Here is a 19,243-nt window from a genome sequence, read left to right on the forward strand (position 1 = left end):
AATAAGGGTCTGTGTTTTCTTAAAATTTTTAATTACAAAAATAATGCATTCTTCATATAATAATTAAAACTAGGCAAAGTTGTGTTAAAAAGAATTATGATCTCTCCTCAACAACACTTCCTTCACATCTCCCTGAGGTGACCAATGTCTTCCACAGCCTGATGACAGTGCAATACCATCCCCTGTGCTTATTCCAATATAAAAACACATATATACATATACTCACATATATTTACAAAAAGTGGAAAATATTTAAAGAATGGGCATAGGCTACAGCAAAGGAAACAATCAACAAAACTAAAAGGCAATCTACAGAATGGGAGAAGATATTCACAAATGACATATCAGATAAAGGGCTAGTATCTAGAATCTATAAAGAATGTATCAAACTCAATACACAAAAAACAAAAAATCCAGTCAAGAAATGGGCATACGGCATGAGCAGACATTTCTCCAAAGAAGACATACAGATTGCCAACAGACACATGAAAAAATCCTCAACATCACTCCTCATCAGGGAAATACAAATCAAAACCAAAACCACATTCTGACAGGTTTGATATCACCTCAAACCTGTCAGAATGGCTAAAATTAACAAGTCAGGAAATGACAGATGTTGGCGAGGATGTGGAAAGGGGAACCCTCTTACACTGTTGGTGGGATTGCAAACCGGGGCAGCCACTCTGGAAAACAGTATGGAGGTTCCTCAAAGAGTTAAAAATAGAACTACCCGGGGTGCCTGGGTGGCTCAGTCGGTTAAACCTCTGTCTTCAGCTCAGGTCATGATCCCGGAGTCCTGGGATCGAGCCCTGTGTCAGGCTCTCTGCTCAGCGGGGAAGCCTGATTTTACCTCTCCCTCTGCCTGATGCTCCCCCTGCTTGTGCTCTCTCTGTCAAATAAATAAATAAAAATCTTAAAAAAAAAAAAAAAAAGAACTACCCTGTGATCCAGCAATTGCACTACTAGGTATTTATCCAAAAGATACAAAAGTGCTGATTCAAAGGGGTATCTGCACCCCAATGTTTATAGCAGCAATGTCCACAATAGCCAAAATATGGAAAGAGTTCAAGTGAATGGATAAAGAAGATGTGATATATATAGAGATATATATATATCTCTATATACATCACAATATATATACATACATACACACACACACACACACACACACACAATGGAATACTACTCAGCCATCAAAAGAATGAAATCTTGCCATTTGCAACAACATGGATGAGGCTAGAGAGTATAATGCTAAGTGAAATAAGTCAGTCAGAGAAAGACATATAGTATACACTTTCACTCATATGTGGAATCTAAGAAACAAAACAAACAAACAAAGGAAAAAAGAGAGAGACAAACCAAAAAACAGACTCTTAACTACACAGAGAACAAATGGGTGGTTAGCAGAGGGGAGGTGGGCAGGGAGATGGGTGAAATAGGTGACAGGGATTAAGAGTACACATCGTGATGAGCACTGAGTAATGTGTAGAATTGCCGAATCACAATATTGTACACCTGAAACTAATATAACACTGTACGTTAACCATACTGGAATTAAAAAAAAAAAAACCTGGAAAAAAAAGAGAGAAGATTCTCCCTCCCTTGTTGCCATCAGACCCTATAAGTAAAGGAAAAACCAAGATAAGACTGTGGAGGGGTTAGAAGTTGGGGACGGCTCCTTCTAGGAGGTAAGGGCAAGGGTGGTGGTCCCTCTGATTATTAGGTTGGGACAGTTGGTCCCAGAAAGCCAAGTACACAGAAGTGACAGGAGTACATTCACACAAAATACAATATAAAATACAAGTTCATGCCCCACATGGTCTTCATATACTTACAAAGCCTCGTGTATACTGGTTCAGGCTATCAATTGCTGCAATCTCCGATAATTTCTCCTTTACATATATAGGAGGGGATATATCTGGAAGGCCTTGACCAAGATTCACAACAGAGGGGTCTGCAGCCAACTTTGTAAATTCAATCCTAAAATTAAAAAAAATACTAATAAGTACCATAATTACAAAGTTAGCGTTTTATACCTCATGATCTTAACATAAAACTGAAAAACTAAGACCTAGTTTAGTCTTACAAATAAAAAAAAAATGAGTTCCCAACAAAAACTTTACCACTTACGAAATGACTTTGTCTAATTAAATGATGGCTGAACTAATGAACTTAGAAGTTTCTTACAAATCTCAATTTCTTGATACCCAACTAAGAATACCAAAATGTGTAGGAAAAAAGCGTCACCAAATTATTGTTGTTTATTCCAAGGTACTCACCACACATTACTATCAAGGCCTTCAATTCGTTTCGCATTGATGATTTTCAAAGACATCTTCTGAAAGATACAAATATTGAAAGGTTTTTTAAATTTCTTTAATCAACAAAAAAGCCAGAAAATCACAGATAGCTCTACCTTTTCCCTACTGTTGCCATGGAAAAAAGCAGTACCATAATGACAAATGCCAGACCCCAAAATACAAAATTCTGAAGTGCAATCATCTCCCACCTACTGCCCTAAGGAATGCTTTTTCTTATGATCCTTAGATGTTTATCTTCTCACAAAGGAACAAAAATATCACCCTCACCTAAAAAAATAAACCAATTTGAAGGCCTGAAATGTACTGAAGAGAACAATAATGATACTTAAAAAAGTCAGTTTAAAAAAATACCTTGAGTCATTCTCTGAAGATCATTTTAGGTAAGATGGACCAACAGTTCCACAAGTACGTGCCTTGGATGGCATACAGAAAAGAAGCACTCAACAAATGGTTTTAAAACTATGCAATAGAGAGCCCCAAATCATAACAGCTCACATTATTGAGTCCTGAGCACATAGCAGGCACTGTTCTAAGTGTTGTACATAATTAAATCATTTCATAGTCACAACAACCCTATGTAGTGGTTCTCTTATTACCCCTAATTTATGTAGGAGCAAAGTGAGGTCAGAGGATAAGGTTACAGAACTTTACACATCTGCCCAAGTTTACAGAAGCTAGTAACATTTAAACCCAAACAGATTCAACTCAGGATTTGAACCCAGTCAGTTTGACTCCAGAATACATACTCAGGTTTCTTTCCTTTTTTTCATTTTTTAGATTTTATTTATTTTTAGAGCGAGAGCATGAGCAGGGCAAGGGGCAGAGGGAGGGAGAGGGAGAGAGAGAATGTCAAGGAGACTCCATGTTGAGTGCAGACCCCAACGCAGGGCTTGATCCCACAACCCTGAGATCAGGACCCGAGCTGAAATCAAGTGTTGGGCACTTAACCGACTGAGCCACCCAGGCGCCCCCTGATCTATTTCTATATACTGTCTTTTATGTAACATGACCTTATAAAAAATATTACCAGAATGCTGCCTCCTAAAAAAGTGTACTAGACATTTAGATCAGGTCTCCTTATATCAAGTAAGCTAGGGCTATGGTAGAAAAATATTAAAAGTTAAAATTATGGTCCAGCATACAATTTCTTAGTTCTCTAGATTTTAAAATTAAGTTTATACTATCTCCCCAAAGCACTAAATTAGTGTTGAGTTCACTGTTAACAAGCTGCTAGGGAAAAAAAAAATGATTGGCAGCATTTTTATAAAGATTTTCCTAATAGAATATTAAAGCAATTTTAATTCAGTCTGGGAGGAAGATAATGATAATGGTTATTAAATAGACCATTGTTCTCATTCTATTCCAACAATGGAGCCAAGAAAAATACCTTTTTACTCTCATATTTTTTAATCTTTGAAACTCCAGTGAAGTAAATCACATGCAAATTCTCCAGAGGTTAAGGTGCCTTCCAGAATATCATTATGATTAAGCACCCACCTGAACATGATGCTATTTTAGAAACTACAATTATAAAACTAAAAAGTCCCAGAATGATAGACAGAAAAGATATTTTAACAATTGTCCTTTGCCATTAAAATGTTTAAAACTTAATGATTCATTTAGCATGTGGCTGCAAACACAAAGTACAAATTCATATATAAACAACTGAGAAAAGTCTGCAGCAGGTCATTTAGATACAAAGTCCAATTTTACTTAAAATATTTAGATAATTGAAGGCTTTTTTAATTTTATTTCCAGATTTAATTTTAAAATCTGTGTCCAGAACAGCCTCTCTCTCACAACCTCCCTGCCTCTGCTCCTTTCCACCTCTATGCCTCAACCATTTTAATATTTGAAATATTCCGTTTTATTTCTGTAGCTTCACATATGATCATTCCTCTACCTTAGTAGTCTTTCTACACCAATGTTTACCAACCTTTTTTTCATCACTGCCCCCATAAAGAGACCTTTTAGATATTTCTTCTAATCATCTCCCCTACTGCCCCATAAATTAAGGAGTTTTGTCAGATAGGGCTGAGGTTTACAAGGTCACAAAACATTGTAATAGCTATGGTTGGTTTCACCCGCCAAGCACCAATTTTCTCCCCTTGAGAGCAATAATGGCCCTGTTGAGAATGCATATTCTATATTCAATTCGATCCCTGCTCCCCACCACCCTGTCTCTGCACTTGGCTAACTCCTAATCCACTTGCCACTTTCAGTTCTCAAGTTAGACTTCATTTCCTCCAGAGAGTGTTTTCTGATTCCCTAGGTCTAGGTTATATGTTCTTCCTACGTACTCCTATTACATGGAGTACTTTCCAGCATTTACTATATATAACACTGTAATTTTCCTGTTTATTTATCTATATCCTTCCTTAGACTGCAAACCCTGAGGATTAGTTCTAGCTTGTTCACTGGTATGTGTCTGTATTAATCAGGTTTCTCCACAGAAACAGAACCAATACAGGATGTGCATATATATATAGTGATTCAAGGAATTGGCTCGTGGGACTTGTGGGGGTCAGCAAGTTTGAAATCTGCACAGCAGTCTGGCAGTTTGAAGGCCGAATTCCCTCTTCCTGGGGGGAGGCTTAGTTTTTTTCTCTTAAGGCCTTCAACTGATTGGATCAGGTCCACCCATATTCTATAGAGGGCAATTTACTTAAAATCTACTGATTTCAATGTTAATCTCATTTGGAAAACACCTTCAGAGACATCTACACTGATGTTTGAACAAATATGTGGGTTCCTTGGCCGAGCCAAGTTGACATAAAATTAACTATCACAGTGTCCAACATGTAGAACTATGCTTAGCACATAGTAATTTTTCAACAAATATCTGATGAATGAATGAAAAAATCTACACATTAGAAGTGAACTTATGGTATCAGCTTAAGTTAGGTACTTATTGTATCAGTCAGCTTAAATTAATTTATGCTTCAGTAACAGATGACGCCAAAGTCTTGGTGGCTTAAAATCATAAAGGTTTCTTCTTCATACTACATACCCACTGAAGGTCAGGTCTGCTTTGTTCCATGTCACTGTCACTCTGAGACATAAGCTGATGAAATAGCCTCTTTTTGGAATACTGTTAGTTTCACAGCAGAGGGAAAAAAATTTTAATTTCTGCTTAGATGTGCATATACCACTTCTACTCAAATTGTATTGGACAAGGCAATTCATTGCTATGGCTGATACCAACATGGCAGAAATGAAGTCTGGAGGTACAATGACTGTTGTGGGTTGAATTATGTACCCCCCCTGCCAAATTCATATTGAGGCCCTACCACCCAGTACCTCAGAATGTGACCTTATTTGGAAATAGGTTCATTGCAGATGTAATTTGCTAAATTAAGGTCATGGGTTGTGGGGAGGATAATCTGATGACAGTGTCCTTATAAAAAGGGTGAATTTGGAGACAGTCTGGTATACAGGGAGAATGTCACATGAAAATGAAAGTGGTATTTTTGAAAGTCAGGGAATGCTAGCGATTGACAGCAAACCACCAGAAACTAGGGGAAAAGCATGAACAGACTCTTTCTCACATCATACAGAAGAAACCAACCCTGGTACACTTTGCTCTTGGGCTTTTAGCCTACAAAACTGCGAGCTAACACAGTTTTGTTGCTTTAGCCACTCAGTTTGTCACACTCTGTTAAGGCAGCCGGAGGAAATTAATACAGTGATGAACATTTACAAGATACCCGACAGTGTCTAAAAACATCACGATTCAGCAGGAGATGCAAATGCTCACTATATAAGAATTACTGTCCAGAGTAGATCCAGTCTTATGAAATGAAAATAAACCTGGAATCTCATGGGGAATTAAGTATGAGCCTCAGCTGTACGATGGGAAATCTACAGGGCCTATATAATTTCTGGACCAGCTACTCCATGAGCTGGTTTCTGCTCCCAAGTAAATTAATGCCTGGTATACATAATATTGCACTGCTATGTTATAAACACAAAAATGCTAGTGAAATAATAAGCAGCATCTTTTTTTGTCCACTTGAGGCTGTAAAGTGCAGTTCTGCAGAATCACCACTAGGTGCCACTCTTGGCAGAGATGAGAAAAAGCTTACTGCTAATTCCTTCTAAAATGGTTACTGCAATGGTGTTGGCACAAGGAAAACTTGGAAAGAAGAAAAAAGATTACCCATTATCCTAAGACTCTAGCATACTAAAGTTTCAACTGTATATATTTTGGGGACTCTGCCTGTAAGGCTGCTGCTTTTAGGTCAGATAGGATAGGTGTAGAAAAAGTCTTCCCAAATGATGGGTTAAAGCTGGGGAAGCTGAGGCTGTTAGTATCTATGAAGCTGAGTCAATGAGTCTGTGCACTGAGTCTAGCATAAAAAGATAAAGAGTGCAAGAAAAGGTCAGAAACAGAAATAACAAAGCTAATGGTTAGAGAGAGGTGAAGACAATAATCAGACATGAGAAACAGACAGACCCCAGTACTTCAAGACTAGGCTGGAGCAGAAAGTAACATTATAATGGGGACCCCTCTAATGTGGTGTCTGGCTGCTGGGGCAGCCAAAACATCCATTATCTTTCAGATCTATGTTGCAATCACATGTAATTTTTTAAACATTTGCCTTTTCTTTTAAGAGAGTATCTTAAACATTTTATAAATTTTCTCAGTCATAAAATTTTCACTTTTGATTAGCAGATATTATTTCAGTTTCTTTACTCATTCATTCCCTATCGTTTGGGCATTTGTTATTCTCAATGTTTTGCAATTATAGGTAGTGTGTTTCTACTGTGCATTTAATTATAGGGTTCCTATTCTGTTTCCTTCAGTTTTAAAGTTTGATGTGGAGGGGAATGCCCTACTATAACACAGATGACATATCATCAATATATAGTCATCTAGTTCCAGCTAAACTAACGAAACACACAACTTTTGATTTACTTTTATGTAAAATGTAAGGTATAAAATTTGATGTTCCAGCAACAACAGTGATGACACTTAGTATTATTTCCCTTCATTCCTTAGCACTTACTTCCTAAATGTCTTTTTTTAAAAGATTTTTAAAATATTATTTATTGGAGAGAGAGAGACAGATAGCGAGAGAGCACCAGTACGGAGGAAAGGGATAGGCAGGTTCCCTGCAAGCAGGGAGCTGGATGTGGGGCTCGATCCCAGGACCCTGAGATCATGACCTGAGCCAAAGGCAGATGCTTAACTGAGTCACCCAGGTACCACTGTCTTTTTTTTTTTTTTTAATACAGATCTATTTTTAAAAGAAATTTTGCAGGCCTCTGGGTGGTACAGTCGGCTAGATGTCCAACTCTTGGTTTCAGCTGGATCATGATGTATGGGGTTGTGAGAGCAAGCCCCACATCAGGCTCCAAGCTCTGTGAGGAGTCTGCTAAGGTTTCTCTCTCCCTCTCCCTCTGCTCCTCCCTGTTCTTGCTCTCTGGTGCTCTTTCTCTCCCTCTCTCAAATAAATAAATAAATCTTTAAAAAAAATAAAAAGAAATTTTGAACATAACTGCATAATTTATTGCATAATAAATTGCATAATTTATTGACACTTTACCAGTTTGAGAGTTTGCCAGAAAGTTGATTGTTCCCTAAACTAAGAAGAAACTTTGTTATATTCTTTCCTAGCTTTGAGGCTGAGAAACAGATCAGTGCATAGTAGCTATATTACTCAGCTCTCTCAGCTGCACAGACAGAAACTCAATCAAAAACAGTTTCAGCAAAAAGGGGAATTTATTAGAAAGTTCGTGTCACCATGATAAGGAAAGAAGTGTGGCCAGGCTTACAGGTAACTGAAGCCAGAAAACTGAACCTCACCAGGGCTCTGCTTCATCCACATTTCTACCCAATCTCGGTCTGCTTTTCTCCACAGGAGACAAAAACACAGTCACACCTCCCAGTTTCACCACCAGAGGGACTGAGAGTTGTTTTCTCTACTCCAATTTTGAATATTCTAGGGAAGGGCTCTGAATGGCCTAGCCTTGGCTAATAAACTGTAGCATTTCCCCAACAATTTAAAAAGTACTATATAAGTATGGTTGTTAAGATCATGATGAAAAGACATTAGCAAAAGCAGTGTAGAGCAAGATCATGAGAGGTGTAGAGACACAGTCGAACGCTGATGCCCTTCTTTTGGATGATGTCTTTTTAATGTGCTCACTACCTAATCAAGTAATGGTACAGACCTGACTCCACAATCCCCTGGTTCTTCCAGGTGTGCTCCCTGAGCCAGAAGCTGTCACTACCCCTGGAGAGTACCTCTATAAGACATTAGCTTCTATTGAAAAACATAGATGGAATGGGGAAAAGAGCATTTTCTGGAGAAATAGGAGTTGATGATGTTCTTGAAAGGAGGGAGGGGTCTCAGGCTATGGCAGTCCATCTAAACGGGAAGTTCATAGGGAATCTGTAGCAGAGCTAAAGATACGGAGCTGAAGCTTCTACTGCTGCAACAGAGAGCCAGGGGAAAGAGTTGGCTATAGAACCAAATTCTAAGGCAGGGGTGAAGTTAAGTTTCCTCTTATATGCCGACTGATACATTGTTAGTGACTGCAATCTCATGTCTCCTTTACATTCTAACTACATTGGCTTTCATTCATTCATGCAACGAATATTTATTGAATATGTATTGTGCACAAGGTATTCTTCGGTGTGGGATAGATCAGCGAGCAAAACAAACCAAGATTCTCTATTCTCATTGAGCCCTTCTTCTTTCTATACCTTAAACATACCTGGCTTGTTTCTATTATATATTATATTACTCTATATAGTTATTCACCTCTCCTTTTCAGAAGGAGTGACTCTGAGATTGGCCATGTGATTGGCTCTGGTCAATGGAGTGTGAGTGGATGTGACCTACTATATCTAAGTAGCTGCAAATGTTTTTGCATGATTACGGCTCATACTCACACTTCTCTACTATGAGAAGACCATGTCTCAGAGAGGGGCTACTCCTTTAGCCTCAATCCTGGAATAAAAAGACACAGAATAGAGCTACAACCTGGAGCAAAGCCACTACTGATTTGTAGCCTACATATAATATGGGTGAGAATAAAAGGTTTAGTGACCTAAGAAGGTAAGATTTTGTGGGTTTTGGTACTGCAGCAAAGTTGCTGATATAAAAACCTTTGCAATTGCTGTGTGCTCTGCCTGGAATGCCCTTCTTTTAGGCCCAGATTCTCCTCTCCACCTCACCTCGCCCTGCCTTTGTTTCCTTGGGTGAATGCTAGAGCAGCAATGGCTGCCTCCTCCACTTGGAAACTGGTGTGTAGCAAGGAATCTGTGTGTGTGTGTGTGTGTGTGTGTGTGTGTGTGTGTACATGTGGTCGGACCTCATGGTGCCTTGGAGGAGATGAAAATGAGTATCAATGGTACATCCATATAATGGCATATTGTTTAGAATTAAAAAGGAATGAACTACTGATACATCACAACATGCATAAATTTAAAAATCATTATGCATGTGAAAAAATGATAAAATAGTACATACTATATAATCCAATTAATATAAAATAATAATTTATAGATTATTTATTTTTAAAATTTATTTATTTATTTAGAGAACATGTGTGTGAGTGGGCGTGGGAGGGGCAGAGGGAGGGAGAGAGTCTTAAGCTCCATGTTCAGTGCATAGCTGGACGCAGCACTCGATTTCATAACCCTGAGATATAATTCGAGCCAAAGTCAAGAGTCAGAGGCTTAACTGACTGAGCCACCCAGGTAACCCTAAAATAATAATTTTTTAAAAAGCAAATTAATCTATGGAGCCAGAGCAAATCAAGAGAGTGAAGGATGGACTGCTAAAGAACATTAGGGATCTTTTAGGGGTGATGGGCATGCTCTGTATGTTGATTTTAGCAATGGTCTCATAATACATGCATCTTTAAATAATCAGTGAGTTTTACATTCTAAATGGATGTTGTTTATTGTATTGATAAAGCTGATTTTAAAAAGCTGCCAGAGTTGTTTCTTATAAAACTAAAAATACACTTTCTATATAATCCAGCAATCACTCTCCTTGGTATTTACACAAAGGAGTTGAAAAATTATGTTCATAAAAAATCCTGTGCGTGAATATCTATAGCAGCTTTATTTATAATTGCCAGAACTTGGAAGCAACCAAGATATCCTTCATTAAGTGAATGGATAAACTGTGATACAACGAGACAGCAGAAAATTATTCAGTGCTAAAAAAAATAAAAATGAGCTATTCAGTAAAGAGACAACACATGGGGGAACCTTAAAGGTAAAATCATGAAGACAGTAAAAAGATCAATGGTTTCCAGAGTTTGGGAGGGGGAAAGAGGGATAAACAGGCAGAAGACAGGATTTTTAAGACTGTGAAACTATTCTGCAAGATACCATAAAGGCGCATTTGTGTCATTATACATCATCAAAAATCCATAGAATGTACAATACTAGGAGTGAACCCTAATATAAACTATGGACATTGTGTAACAATGATGTGTCAATGCAGGTTCATCGACTGGAACAAATGCATCACTGTGGTGGTGGATACAATACAAAGGGAGGCTATGTGTGTGGGAGGGAAGGGGATATATGGGAATTCTCTAGTTCCTGCTCAGTTTTGCTCTGAATCTACCTATAATGCTCTAAAAACCAAACATCTATTAAAAAATGAAAAAAAATAATTAAAAAAAAGGTTCCAGAGCATTCTGAAATCATGTCTTCTCTCTCCCTTTGGACAAAATGCTCCTCAAGCAAGCAGACATTAACAGTTATCTCATAGATTTTGATGTCTTCCAAGTTATGACTATACATACATTCCAAAAAACCAGGCAAATCAGTCTTTTGCCACTAGATGGCACAGAATATTCCTGCAGTGGTAGGAGAACCAAAAGTAAAACTCAGAAGTGGAAACATAGAGCAGGGACCTATAACTTAAGATATACAAGGGGAAAAACTAATTATATAAAAATCCAACTTATAACTCAAAGGCACACATATTTAACCGGAACTTTTAAGCAATGTATACAGTTGTTTCATTTTATAATTACTTGTGTCTGATATGCTATAGCTATTTGATATTTGTTGACTAAACAAGTAAGTAAAAGGGAAGGAATCTCCATCCTTTCTGAGAAACAGTATTTTGCAGAAAAAGTGGGTTCTTTAGTGGAGAATACGCAGTGGCTACAGCACAGCCTTAGAGGGCTAATTCTAGCAGAGCTAAAATTGGTCTTTGACATATTTTGCACCTTTGCAGACTGAAGGTAACTGACAGACATGCAAACTCTGGTTCTAGAATTTTGATTTACTTCCCTCCATCCAGTGGAAAAATGGGTTTTGCCTTCATTTGCAACTCAATTCCTTTATTACATATAAATTTATGCTTTTTGACTTTCCTTTGAACTGGGTATAACTTGTTCTGTTCCCTCATATGAACAAAATAAAAAATCTTTAATACATATTCTTATTTTTTTAAAGATTTTATTTATTTATTTGACAGACAGAGAGAGACAGCGAGAGAGGGAACACAAGCAGGGGGAGTGGGAGAGGGAGAAGCAGGCTTCCCACAGAGCAGGGAGCCCGATGCGGGGCTCGATCCCAGGACCCTGGGATCATGACCTGAGCCGAAGGCAGACGCTTAACGACTGAGCCACCCAGGCGCCCCTATATACATATTCATTTTTACATTTATGAGTCATGATTTTGCCCTTTTCTGAAAATTACCTTTCAACAATACCTGCAGAGAAACAAGTTTCCTGTAAACAAGGGTTTCTTCAAACCTGGGAGCTGACAGAATAAATATATGGCTGGAATGCCAAAAAATGGGACTCAGGTCAAAAAAAAAAAAAAAGGCTGATTTATTCTCTTTGAAAATTAGGTCCAAGCCAAGATCCTGTGTGAGTTTACTGACCCCCCCCTATACTGAAAGGGGTGAACCCTTTTGCCTATCTAGACTATATAATCCCATGCCCCAAGCCCCTAAAGTTAATTAGAGTAGGGATGGACAGAGTCAGGCTAAACTAATCTGGACAACTCTTGGAAATTTGGATTTGAGACTGAGCAAGAGCTCTTGGGTTTCTACTGTGTACTTGCACCAGGAAGATACATAAAGCTAGATCTGAGGCCCTGCCAAGCTGTAGTATATGGCTATATTCAATTAAAATTTCCAAGCTTAGTACAAAGAGTTTTCAAGCCAGGTAGATCTTACTTTGAATTAAACATCAAAACTACTAGCTGTGTGAAGTAGCAGGTTACATGACTTCTCTGAAACTCAGTTTCCTCACTTGTTAATAAGGAAAATGAATGTGTGCCCCATGCAATTACCATGATGATTAAGTAAGTTAAATCCGTAGTGGAAAACACACCATATATTTAACACCTAGTGTCCACTTAGAAAATGGAAAAGATTCTCTTAGATACAAAGAGGATGAGTGAACTTTACACCAAATAGGGTAAAGAGATGGGTATGTACTAACTGTATGATAGACAGTATTTTCACATCAAAAAAAGAGAGCTGTGGTTTCTTTAGGGAAGGACAGACTGAAGGAGAAGGGAAAGTTTTTGTTTGAGCTGCTATAAAAGAAATGTTTTTGTGCTTTTTGATGGGCATGTAAATTTTAGAAGACGCTTAAAAAAAAAAATTAATAGACCTATTTTTTTTTTTTTAAGTAGGCTCCACACCCAGCATGGAGCTCAATGTGGGGCCCAAACTCACAACCCTGAGATCAAGACCCGAGCTGAAATCAAGAGTTGGACGCTTAACCGACTGAGCCACGCTGGTGCCCCAGACCTATTTTTTAGAGTAGTTTTAGGCTCATAGCAAAACTGAGTAGAAAGTACAGGGTTCCCATAGCCCCCCACTTGCTATCTCCACCAATAACATCCCCCATCAGAGTGGTACATTTGTTACAACTGATGAACCAATACTGATACCTTATTACACAGGGTCCAGTTTATCTTAGGGTTCCCTCTAAGTGTTGTAAATTCCATGGGTTTTGACAAATGTGTTAACATGTGTCTGTTATGGCATCATACGGAATAGTTTCCTCGAGAAATCCTATTTAGGAAGGCTATTTTGAGGAGAAGCAGACCCCACATCATTAATGAAAGCAAAGCAGAAAACCAGTGGGCTACAAAACTGCAGTCTGAATGACTAAATCTAAAATAAGGTTAGTCTAACCAAGGGTCACATGGTGAGGTAGCAGGAGTGGGTGTTCCATGAGACATCTCACCAGCAAGGATTCCTTTCTTCCTTCCTTGCTTCTTCTCTTCCATCTTTCTCTCATCAATCTACTAATTATTTTCTTTGGCTTTCTGGCACCAAGGAATAATATAAACTTTATATACCAGTTTCTAAGCCTTTAAGATCTACGTGCTAAAATGGGGGACAAATAGTGATTTTCATCCTGAGTTCCTCTTTTTTCTTTTCTTGCTGTATAGCAGTAATTCTTTTCTTAACCTTTAAAGTATTATTTATTTAAAATTACAGAAGCAATAAAATATTGTAAAAACAAGCAAGTGATACAGATAAAGTGTAGCCCAGCCCCCAGTATAGTCCTTTTCTCAGAGGTAACTTTTATGTAAACAGTTTCCAACGATGTTAATGATGATCTTTCATGTTCTTTACTATTTGTTCTTGAAACAGAAAACTTCTAACAAAAGTTCCTTAATTTGGGGCACCTAGGTGGCTCAGTTGGTTAAGCGGCTGCCTTCGGCTCAGATCATGATCCCAGGGTCCTGGGATCGAGCCCCACATCGGGCTTCCTGCTTAGCAGAGAGCCTGCTTCTCCCTCTCCCTCTGCCTGCCGCTCTGCCTACTTGTGCTATCTCTCTGTCAAATAAATAAATAAATAAATCTTAAAAAAAAAAAAAGTTCCTTAATTTAATCGAGGTGTCCGAAATTCGATGGGGTACTTCTAGTATTGCCGTTGGGAGGATAAAGAGTGCAGTGCCTATAAAAATTCCTACAGATGTAACTAAACTTCTTCCTAAATTGTCTCAATATCCACGCAAGGCCTTGAACCAATAAGAGAAGACCTAATCATCCAGGAGTTAGTTATTTCTGTACTTACCCCTCTAATACTTGAGGGTCTTGCCAGTCTGGAAACCTATTGGGAGGGGATAGCAATTTATCTAAATCTATTAACAAGACAGTTATCCCCCCTTTCCCAAACATCCTTTTGTTCCAAGTTCCACCTGACTCAAAATGGCTCACTGTGACAGACCTCTGTTCAGCCTCTTTCAGCATTGCTGGAGATCCTGACAGCCAAGACCTATTTGCCCTGACTTAGAATAATCAACAATACATCTGGACAACTTGTATTCTGAGGCCAGGGTCCACGGAGTCCCCTTCTTATTTCTCCTACCTGCTCCACCGAGATATAAGTACCCCCCAGTTCCCCAGATAATCAACCTTTTTACAACATGTGGATGATCTCTTGCCATGCTCTGTTACTAATGAGGCATCCTTACAAGATTCCATTTATTTGCTACAAGAGTTAGCTGAAAAAGGACATAAGGTATCTGAAGGAGAACTACAATCATCTCTGGACATTGTTCATTCCTTAGGTCATAAGCTATGTGCTGAAGGGATCCAGCTATCTCCAAAAAGAATTACACCAATCCAGGAATTCCCGAGGCCTACAATAAAGTGACATCCTCATGGACTTCTGGGTCTAGCTGGCTGTCGCAGACTACAGGCTCCTAATTTTTATGGGCTTCCCCACTTTATGGACTTATTCAAATTTGGGTTCCTGAGCCCTTTTCCCTGGGAAGACCCACATGAACACGCCTTCTAAAACTGAAACAAACTTTAGAAGAGCCACCTGCCCTAGGGTTAATGAACTAGTCAAAACCTTTTACCTTATTTATACATGAAAAAGATAACCAAGCCCTGGGGATGCTCATGCGAGAACATGACAAACAACGGTGCTATTGTCCCATGCAACTTGATTTCAGGTGCTCCCACCTATCCCCACCTACAGCTGCAGCTTTAGTCGGTAGAAGCCTCGGCAGAGCTAACCTTTTGGAAGTGATGTCTACTTAGAAACTCCACACGCTGTCCAAAGCCGCCTTAACTCTGGATTAACTTAACCTTTTTCTGCAAGCAGAATAGTTTCATGAAGTCCTTCTGCCTTTGCCACCCATCTTCATCTGTTGTAACATTCTTAATCCTGCCACATTATTACCCCTGCCTAATGAAGGTGAGCCCCACGACTGGGGGGTACTAGCATCCCACTTCATGACACCACACCCCAATCCAAGGCATACCCCTTTGACTAATTCTGATCTAATTTTGTTTATGGATGGGTCATACTGTAAAAATGTAAAAGGGAATTTCCAGGCTGGTTTTGCTGTTACCCCCCAATATGAACTACCTGGAAAGGGAAATCTCCCATAAGCTAAAATGGCCCAACAAGCAGAGCTCCACACCCTCACCAGATTGTGCTGTCTATCAAAAGGGCAAACTGGTAATATTTATATGCTGGCCGATACGCTGTGGGGTTCGTCCATGAATTTGGAATGTTATGGAAACAAAGGGGTTTTCTCATGTCCACTGGGACCCCAATCAAAAATGGACAAGTACATGACCTCACTGCTCTTCTATCTTCTGCAGTTGCTGTCCTCAAATATAGACACACACTCAAAGGACTAAGCCTGACTATCAGGGAAATGTCCCAGCTGACTTTCATGCAAAGGCAGCAGCAAGAGAATTTGTAAAGGTTGGGGCACATGTGGGTAAAGTCCATTCTGCTTCTACAAAAACTGACCTCTTGTTGCCAGACTTGCCATCTTAATGTCCTTGTGATGTGGAATCAGAAAAATTAGGATGGGCAAATAATGGCTGTAATTTCAATGAACAGGGATGGCCCAAGATGGCCCCTTGGTTCTTCCCAACCCCTTGGCAAATTCTATTTTTTGATTTTTACATTCCTTCACCCACCATGGTGTGTTTAAAATAACTCAAATTATAAATAAAGTCTCCCAACAGGGGAGACTTCTACAAGACTGCAAAAAAACAGTTTAGTGTCTAACCTATCAGGTCCATAGTTCTGGAAAACCTATTTTTGTTCCCAGACACCTCAAACCTCCTCCCTCTAGACCTTTTGAACACCTGCTGCTGGACTTCACTCATTTGCCACCATTCTCGGATTATCAATATGTTTCTGTTATTGTTTGTATGTTTTCCAGCTGGCTAAAGTTTTTCCCTGCTGCAAGGCTAATGCCCTCACCGTGGCACAGAAACTGTTAGAAAACATGTTTCCCACTTGGGGTATACCTTCCATAATTTCCAGTGATCAAGGTACCCACTTCACTGAGAAAATCATACAAGTTTTAATAAAGGCCTTACAAACACCTCGGAATCATCACTGTCCCTATTACCCTCAATCATTGGCAAAGTCGAAAGAACTAATGGAATTTTCCAACCTAAAATCTCTAAGCTTACTGAAACTCCTGGACTCCCTTGGCCTAAGATGCTGCTGCTAGCTCTGTTGATAATTCACAGTATCACCCTTGGGAAACATAAACTTACTCCATACCAGATGGTCACTGGTAGGCCAAAGTCTGCTCGCATGCAACTTTCTGCTGATCCCTTCCCAGTAGGATCCCTTCTGCCCTCATGCCAGTATGACCAGCTACTGTAAGCTTTTAATGTCTAATGCTAAAGCCTACCATCAACAGGTTAAAGAAGCTTTCTCTGACCCCAGTTCAAAGGATCCTGTTGGATCAGTCTGGAGCCTGGTGATTGGGTATTTTGGAAGCATGATTGGGGGGAGGGGAGGAAAAAGCACAAGCTTTTCTCAAGTCACATTGGAAAGGATGTTCCTGACCACTGATATTGCAAAACTAGAGGGCACTGAGCCTTGCATACACATCTCACAGCTAAAGACGGCCCCACCTGACCTCTGGTCCTGTACAGACGCTGGAGACCTCGAAGTCAAATCGAAAAGGGAAGACAAGTAGTTCACATCAAGGTGAACTGATTCTGCCCAAGATGCCAGATCAAGACTTCATACTTTAACATGAAATCTTTTTTTCTCCTCTTTCTTTCCTTTGGCATTCGCCTGGAAAGATAACACCTTCATGCGTCTCTCCCAGGCCATTGCTGGGGATGGTGGGGGGGGGTCACCTTTCAGATTGCTAGGTTTGTCATCAAAGATTCCAATCCGTCCATGATGCTAGAGACCCCCTGGTCCTCCCTGTGACTAATTTCTCTTCTTTTCCTAGTGTCACTGCAAACTACAACTGACTCCCCCAGAAGTCTCCCATTGATTTCAACGTTTACAGCCAGAACAACCTATGCCTTGTTTTTATCTTTCTTCAATTATGAGTGTACACACCCAATGAGACACAACTACTTATGTAAATCTTGGTACATCTGCACCCTCATGTTCTTGTGATCATCTAGCTTACATGTGCCCCCCCCCCAAGACATCTCACCAGCAACATCCATCTTTGCAGGGTATTTAGAACAACTCATTCTCTCAGGCTAGGAGATTTTCTTCTGGTGGGTGGTGAAAACCTAACTGACCCCAGGCTTGAGAGGGTGAATGCAATAATCCCTGTGAATGAATTCATTAATAGCACCACCTAACAGGAATGGTTTGTGTGTCTCTGTCAGTGGCAGTTAGCATTCTCCTTGGGCCTATGAATGCCTAGTTGGCCCACAGTTGGGCAATGACTCTTAAGTTAATTGTACCTCCAGCTTTTCACAAGCGAACTAAGATATCTCATTGGTTGACTTCCCTGAATTTATACCATTGAGATAAAAAAGACCTGCCAGGAGGCATTCAGGATTCAGGATTTGCTTCTTTTTGGGAGGGCCATGCTTTCCCAGTTAGGAGTTAATGAAAACAAGATGTGATCAGAAACCTCTCCCTCACTTTTGAAGAAAATGCAGAATCTGTTGCCAATGGCATTGGTGCCCAACAGAGATCTTGAGCCTCACTGGCAAAAACTGTCCTTGATAATAGAACAGCTCTTGATTATCTTTTAGCTGAACAAGGAGGTGTCTGTGATGAGGGAGCAGAAGGCTAGCTGAGGACAAAACAGAAGCTGACACCCTACCCCCCCCCACATGGGATATATGTGACATTCCTCAGGCACTCCTGACTGCCCTAAAGGAAAAACAAATGGTTAACTGATAAAGATCACAGTCCTGCAGGACAGGAGTCTCCCTCAGTTTACAAATGTCCTAGTGATTTATAAGGAAGAAGCTTTCTTATCAATAACCTAACTTCCAGAGACCCGTAATTCAGTTTCCTGGAGCCTTAACATCACTCTCCCCTACATGAAATTGAGGCAGAAGGAAATGGGGTCTCCACCAAACCTCACATATATTCTAAAACTTCATCATCTGTGCTGAGGCCACCACCACCTGCTGGGTCTGGATTAGCATGTCTGGGAAGTTGAAACTAAATTACGTGAGATCACAGAAGGAAGTGACTCCTTCCATGGGGTCTTTCTTTGACTTATTTGATTTTGATTGGTTTGGGTCTTGGGACCATGGCTTTGAAGTGCACTCCAAACATTGGGAATTATCCTCCTTATAGTAATCATAATAATCTCCCTGATGTGTTCTATTCTCTCAAAAGCTTTAAATGCATGCATGTTTGCAGCTGCTAACCACCAAGCAAATGAGTGGACCATCTAAGGAATGAAGAAAATAACCAACTTAACGAATGTAAACTGAAAGTTGTGACCTGTGAATATCAAGAGGTTAAGCAGGAATATCATAACCTATAGGTACCACACAAAGAAACAATGAAAACTATGAATTTCAGACTGGTAGTTGAGTGGTGCTAATGCCTTAAATTTTTTTTTTTAATTTTATTTTTATGTTATGTTAGTCACCATTCATTACATCATTAGTTTTTGATGTAGTGTTCCATGATTCATTGTTTGCGTATAACACCCAGTGCTCCATTCAATACGGACCTTCCTTAATATCCATCACCAGGCT

At 39.5% G+C, this 19,243-nt stretch overlaps 1 protein-coding gene across 8 annotated transcripts in view; it reads right to left on the reverse strand.

Moving 5' to 3' along the window:
- KYAT3 (kynurenine aminotransferase 3) overlaps positions 1 to 19,243 on the reverse strand; it is a 56,461-nt gene that overhangs the window by 28,701 nt on the left and 8,517 nt on the right. For 7 of the 8 annotated variants that reach the window (XM_081818740.1, XM_081818738.1, XM_081818736.1 and 4 more), the window contains 2 exons: positions 2,280 to 2,338; positions 1,836 to 1,980 (listed from right to left, as the gene is read on the reverse strand). In XM_081818740.1, coding sequence (XP_081674866.1) covers positions 1,836 to 1,980; positions 2,280 to 2,335 — 201 coding nt within the window. In that variant the 5' untranslated portion in view covers positions 2,336 to 2,338. Of the gene's footprint in view, positions 1 to 1,835; positions 1,981 to 2,279; positions 2,339 to 18,061; positions 18,092 to 19,243 lie in introns of those variants that run through there. The other variant, XM_081818742.1, reaches the window with a different exon arrangement.

The sequence above is a fragment of the Leptonychotes weddellii genome, chromosome 4 (genome assembly GCF_054177405.1).
Source record: "Leptonychotes weddellii isolate Sample4059 chromosome 4, ASM5417740v2, whole genome shotgun sequence".
Taxonomy (NCBI): domain Eukaryota; kingdom Metazoa; phylum Chordata; class Mammalia; order Carnivora; family Phocidae; genus Leptonychotes; species Leptonychotes weddellii.